The 6,410-nt window shown below is 46.1% G+C and overlaps 1 protein-coding gene across 4 annotated transcripts in view; it reads left to right on the top strand.

Annotated features, from left to right (window-relative positions):
- The first annotated feature begins 1,773 nt into the window (after positions 1 to 1,773).
- Vkorc1l1 (vitamin K epoxide reductase complex subunit 1L1) overlaps positions 1,774 to 6,410 on the top strand; it is a 49,533-nt gene continuing 44,896 nt past the window's right edge. For 2 of the 4 annotated variants that reach the window (XR_015737289.1, XM_085699841.2), the window contains exon 1: positions 1,774 to 2,114. Coding sequence is in view for 3 of the 4 variants with exons in the window: in XM_085699841.2 (XP_085555967.2) it covers positions 1,774 to 2,114 (341 nt within the window). In the remaining variant the exon portion in view is untranslated. The remainder of the gene's footprint in view (positions 2,115 to 6,410) is intronic. The other 2 variants (XM_087903593.1, XM_087903595.1) reach the window with 2 other exon arrangements.

The raw sequence follows: 6,410 nt of genomic DNA, 5'->3' as shown, positions 1-6,410 counted from the left end.
GTTTGCTGAAGGTTTAACCCAGAGCCTCACATACACTACATACACTATGCAAATGCTCTACTGTTGAACTATAGCTCCCTTTTCTTTAACCCCTTCCTATGGGAGTGGAGGCGGCGGGAGGCGGGGGGGGGGGGGGGAGCCAGCTGCATTTTCTGAAGGTGTAAATTGGAACAGTTGTTACTGCCAAGCAGCCAAAGAGGTTGCCTGCCACCTGCTAACTGCCATCGGAGTGAACCTAAACGAGGACGTTCAGGGTTTGAGATAACTCCAACCCTGCCTTACATCTTGATTTGATCCAAGGTAGAGGAGGAGAGGAAGACAAAGAAGAGAGGGGACACTCCAAGCAGGAGGATCACGCTAAATTGCATCCAGATTTCTGATCCAGAGAAACTGGAAAAACAAAACAAAACAAAACAAAACACTTCATTGCTTGTTTAAGAGTGTAAAAGATTGGGTTGATTTGTTACCTAACACTGTATAATTAAATGGAAAACATTACTTATTAATCAAAATCACTATGCAATGCCCCCCAAAACCTGAGAACTGCGCTGGGGCAAAAGCTAGTAATTGCCATAAACAGTTTGTTTCTTCATAGACACAGAGGCCCTTAGATGTATTTGGCCACCAGGCAGCTCAAAGTCAGTTATGGCTCAATTTGAACAATTGTGCAAGCCCCTATGATATGACCTGCTTATTATCTGCCTTCTCGCGTTTCCCCTTTCATTTTCTTCTGATTTGCCCCTTTCCACGTCTTGGTTTCTTTTTTCGTTCATTTTTATTCTTTTTGTATGAATTATGTTAAAGCCATATCAAATCCAAATTATAAAGAAGTATTCATGGATCCATTTAAAAATAGTCTTCTTTAAAATATAAAAATAGTTTTGCATATTTAAGAAAAAAGTTTTTCACATGTTGAACACAAGATGACAGGAGGTGGTGCCTGGGGAAGATCATGTCATGCAAACGTGTCTCTGGAGCTCTGGAGCCATTGGTCAGGGATAATTTGGATTGGATAAGAAATATCAAGTGATAACGACGAAAAAGAGGGGGGAAAGGGCAACTGACTGCTACCAAGGGCCAAGGGCTTGCCCAGTCATGCACAGTAACAGCGTCTTTGAAATCGATCCTTTGCGACAGGCCCCTCAGGCTAAGCCAAACCACCTCGGGCCTCACCCCTTCCCCGGCCACACCCCTCAACTCCCCTGGTCGCGCCTCTGCCCCCTTCCAGCATACTAGAGGTTTTGCGCTCCGCCCCTTCCCTCCGCTCCCGCCTTCTCCGCCCCACTTTACCCCGCCTCTGCCTTCTCCGCCCCACTTTACCCCGCCTCTTCTTTGACCGCGCCCTCCAGTCTTATGAACCCTATCCCTCCGTCCCGCCCTCCACTTGCGCCACGCAGCCCTGGCTGGCGTTCCCCGCCCGCGCGCTTCTGGCTCACATCGACCCTTTTAAATCAACCACGCCCACCCCTTCGGCCCCGCCCCCTCGTCTGCGCCGCCCTGCCTCCCTGCCGTTGCGCGCTCCGCCTTCTCCCTCCAATCTTATGAGCGGTTTCTCACCCCGTCCCAATTCTGGACAAGCCCCGCCCCTTCTCAAGCCCGCCCCTCCCTCAGACCCCTCCCTCCGCATGCGCCGCACCGCCTCCCCGGCGGTTGCGCGCTCCGCCCCTCCCTCCGTGCCCGCGCGCGCCTTCCCCGCCCAGTCCGCCTCACTCCTCTCGGGGCGGTTGGGCCGCGCGCCTGTGGGGGCGGGGCCCGGAGGAGGCGACCGAGCCAATGGGGCGCGGCGGTGGCGGTGGCGGCGGCGGCGGCGGCGGAGGCGGTGGCGGCAGCGGCGGCGGCTGGGTCGGGCCCCGACGGGCGGCGGCGTCTGAGGTGGAGGCGGAGGGAGGCGGCGGCAGCGGCGGCGGCGGCGGGGGGAAGATGGCGGCGCCCGTCCTGCTGAGAGTGTCGGTGCCGCGGTGGGAACGGGTGGCCCGGTATGCAGTGTGCGCCGCCGGGATCCTGCTCTCCATCTACGCCTACCACGTGGAGCGGGAGAAGGAGAGGGACCCGGAGCACCGGGCCCTCTGCGACCTGGGGCCCTGGGTGAAGTGCTCCGCCGCCCTGGCCTCCAGGTAGCCCGGCTTGAGTGAGGGGAGCGCGACGCGGCGGCGGCGGGGGGCGGGGAGCGCGCGGGGAGCTCCGGCCTGACGGAGCGGGGCCCGGGCCGCGACACGGACGGCGGCGACCGGGGGGCGGCGGCCGAGGGCAGGGCCTCCGGGATGAGGTGGCACGGTGCAGCCGGGAGGGCGCGGGCGCGTCCTGGCCGGCGTGACTTGTCTCCCTGTTGTCGCTGTGCGAGGCGTGTGGAGCCCTCGGTGCGGGGATCGGCGAAGGCAGCGTCCATCCCCAGTGTCCTCGGACCTCTGTTGCCCCGGGGCAGTGTGGCCGGATGTGCGCTCCCGGGGGTGGCTTTCCCCACCAACCTCCGGCCGTTCAGGACAGGTGTTTTCGGTGCTCAGGCCTCTTTGTACTCCGTAGAGTTAAAGAGAATTGGCAGCCTTCTGGAGGCGACAGTGACATTTGCGGGTAGACACGCATTTGACCCTACTCTGGAAGAGGAAGGTACCAGCACTTAACCTATCTGATATCTTGGATTTTTCTCCCTCGTGTATTTCAAGAAGTGTGCCCAGCAGGGGGAAAATGGCCAGAGTTTGGTTCTACTCTAAGTTTTGTGTAAAAGATGAGTATGTTGTGTGTAGTAAAGATGTTTTAGGCACCTACTACGATGACTTTTATTTTATTTTGAGAAAGGATCCACTCAGCCCTGGAACTCATCTGACTGTAACCACCGCAGCTATTCTCCTGCCTCAGTCTCTTGAATGTCGGGAAATGCAAGCATGCACCACCATGCGTGATTTAGAATGACTTTTAAATGTTGCTGATTAGTATTAATGGGATAATCCGCAAAAAATTAAATAAGCACAATTTTGCCAAGCTGGTTTGTTTGAACAATTTTTATTTCTTGAAAAGACAGTTGATATTTTTTCTGTTACATTTTATTTGGTGTGCTTAATTTTTTTCTAGCAAATTTCCAGGTAAATTACTTGGAAAAATTATTTTACACGTTTTAAAAATACTTTTTTTTAAAGGGTACCAGTCATCAAAAACAGCAAAAGTGAAAAGAATTATTGCAGAATTGATGGTTTGTAATTTTAGTAGACACTTTCTATCCCCAATATTTGATGGTTGTTAAGAGTGCTTACATTTCACTACATTTCTTCCCCTCCTTTTGATAAATTGCTAGGTAGACAGAAATATACAGCTCACTAGTTTATTTACCCTCCATATTGGTGGAGAGGAGTATTTGTCCAGGCTAGGGTTGGGGTTTCTTTTGTGTTTATATGCAAACTTAAGGCTGTTGATCTTTTCCACTTAGCCCCTTTCATGGTCCAGGTAGGCTGTCCAGTTGGTTCTCAAATGGAATTCTTGTAACTTTTTTAGGTGAGAACAGTTATCATTGTGGTCTCATTAAACATTTTTTGTTGTTGTTGTTGTTGCTTTTTGAGACAGGGTTTCTTTTTTTCTTTTTTTCTTTTTTTTCTTTTTGTTTTGTTTTTCGAGACAGGGTTTCTCTGTGGCTTTGGAGCCTGTTCTGGAACTAGCTCTTGTAGACCAGGCTGGCCTCGAACTCACAAAGATCCGCCTGCCTCTGCCTCCCAAGTGCTGGGATTAAAGGCGTGCGCCACCACCGCCCGGCTCAGGGTTTCTTTTTGTAGCCCTGGCTATCCTGAACTCACATGGGCCTTGAGCTGAGAGATCCTCCTGCCTCTGCCTCCTGAGTGCTAGAATTAAAGGGGTGCACCATCATGCCCGACTCATTAAACATTTTTAAAAATTCATTGAGGATGTAGGCACCAGTTTACATTGTAGAATGTATCAGTGTGACAAAGAGCTCACAGGAGGTTATTTCCATCCAGGTTAAGTCTTCTTAGCCTTATTTCAGATACTTTGAGAACCACTGAGCATTATCTTACTTTTATTGTATATATTTATGTTTGAGTAGGAGCACACCTAGTTGGAGGTTGGTGGACAACATGTAGGAGTCAGTTTTCCACCATTTGGGTCGTAGAGATTGAACTCAGATCATCAGGCTTGGTGGCAAGCATCTTTACCAGCTGAGCCATCTCACTGATCCCACTGAGTGTACTTTATGCACACCTTTTTTTTTTTTATGTTCTTTGCACTTTTGGAAAGGATTTTTAAACTTAAATATTATAACACTCAATTTGTTGAATGACTAAACACGGAATCAAAAGAACATGCAACAGCATATTTCAGATACTTAGAAACCATGAAATAAAAATGACTGGATAATAGGTTAATATGAAATTTAGTTATAATTATTGCCAACTTCTAAATTTTTTAAATGAAATATATAAAAAAATTTCTGGGCCTTTTATTATTTGGTCTTGTAAAAAGTAATTTACTATAATGCTTAAGTTCTTAAAATGGACTTTTTTTTAAGAGACTGTCTCTGGGGCAAGACAGTGCTGGTGCATGCCTTTAATTCCAGCACTTAGGAGGGAGAGACAGGTGGAGCTCTGTGAGTTTGAGGCAAAAAGAAAAAAAAAGACTGTCTCTGAACCATTTAATAACTATCCACTATTTATTCTCATAGTTAATATGTACCACAGGGAAAAATTTTCATGCTTTTTGTTTTTTAAACAAGGTCTTAGTAGTTCTGGCCAACCTTGAATTGAAAGCTGTCTTCCTGTCTCAGCCTCCTTTTTACTGGGATTATAGCCTTGCATACTCATCTGTCCAGTCTTTGTTTTGCTTTTAATAAGACATGATAAAATGAGTTTTAGTAAGATCAGTTAATGTATTAAAATTATATAATATAAGGTATATTATAATATACCTATAATTTAAGGTATATTAGCCAAAATCTCTGTATGTCTCTCTCAGTGGTACTGGAGATTGAACACAGGGCAATTATCAGGCAAACTCTTTGTGTGACTGAGTTTCATCCCTGGCTCACTTATTTTATTTTTTTGTCAGAGTCTAGTATGTTGCATTGACTGGCTTGGAATTCAGAAATCTGCTTGCCTTTGCATCCTAAGTGCTGAGATTAAAGGTTTATGCCACCATGCCCAGCATTGTTTGTTTGTTTCTTTCTCTCTCTCTCTCTCTCTTTCTCTCTTTCTTTTTTCAGGACAGGGTTTCTCTGTAGCTTTGGAGCCTGTCCTGGAACTAGCTCTTGTAGACCAGGCTGACCTCGAACTCACAGAGATCCGCCTGCCTCTGCCTCCTGAGTGCTGGGATTAAAGGCGTGCACCACCACTACCCAGCCCCAGCATTGTTTCTTAAGACAGGTCTCATATATAACGCAAGTTAGCCTCAAACTTGCTATGTTGCAGTACAAGTTGAGGTTGGCCCTGAACTCCTGAGATCCTTCACTACTCATTCTGAGATTTTACAGGTATGCATCATCATGCCTAACTCCTATATCTCTATAATATGTAAAGTGTGAATATAGTATGTTGTGGCTGATATTTAGTTATGTAGTGATGTACCCAAATATCTTAAATTTGAATTGGAGAGATGGCTTACCAGTTAAGAGCACATACTAGTCCTCCAGAGAATGATTCTAATTCCCAGCCTTCATATTTAGTGGTTCACTCACAACCACCTGTAACTCCAGCTCTGGGGGATAGAGTGTCCTCTTTTTTCTTCTTTTCCTTTCCTTTTTTTTTTTCAGATACATAATTTTATATGAGTCTTTGCCTGTATATACATATATATATATATATACCATGTACATTCTGACCGAGGTCAGAAGAGGATGTTGGATCTTGTGGTACCGGTGTTACAGGCATTTGTGAACAATCCATGTGGGTGCTGGGAACGAAACTCAGGTCTTCTGCAAAAATAAGTGCTCTTAATGAGCTAACACCAGCCTCTTAGTACCCTCTTCTGGCTTTAGTAGACATGTGTGCACATACCTACAGATAAAAATGGAGATATAATTAAAAATAAAATGTTCAGTATTTTTAAATTTGATGCCCACTCACTAAAGGATAGGTAAGAAGTAAGACATTCTAATAGAACTAAATGTATCCCATATATAAAACTATTTTCAAGAAACAGCCTTTTTATTAACTAACTTGAGAGGTGCACATGTATGCATGAGTGTGTGTTTAATGAAGATAAGGGGATTTAGGCTAAATTTGCTTTGTAGGCTGATTTTCTTTTGGAATTGGGTAGAATATATTTCTACAAGATTCTCTTGCTAGTGTAGGAAAGCCCTTAAATGAAGCATTATTAGAGACTTCACATTAGTCCCTTTGGTTTGAAAACTGAGTGCCAGATAGTAATAGTATTAAAAGATGCAGTTATTTTGGAAAAAAAAAAAACAAACTTGAGCC

The sequence above is a fragment of the Myodes glareolus genome, chromosome 2 (genome assembly GCF_982192425.1).
Source record: "Myodes glareolus chromosome 2, mMyoGla1.1, whole genome shotgun sequence".
NCBI lineage: Eukaryota > Metazoa > Chordata > Mammalia > Rodentia > Cricetidae > Myodes > Myodes glareolus.
Note: the sequence above shows the minus strand (reverse complement) of the source record. Positions and strands in the feature narration are given on the sequence as shown.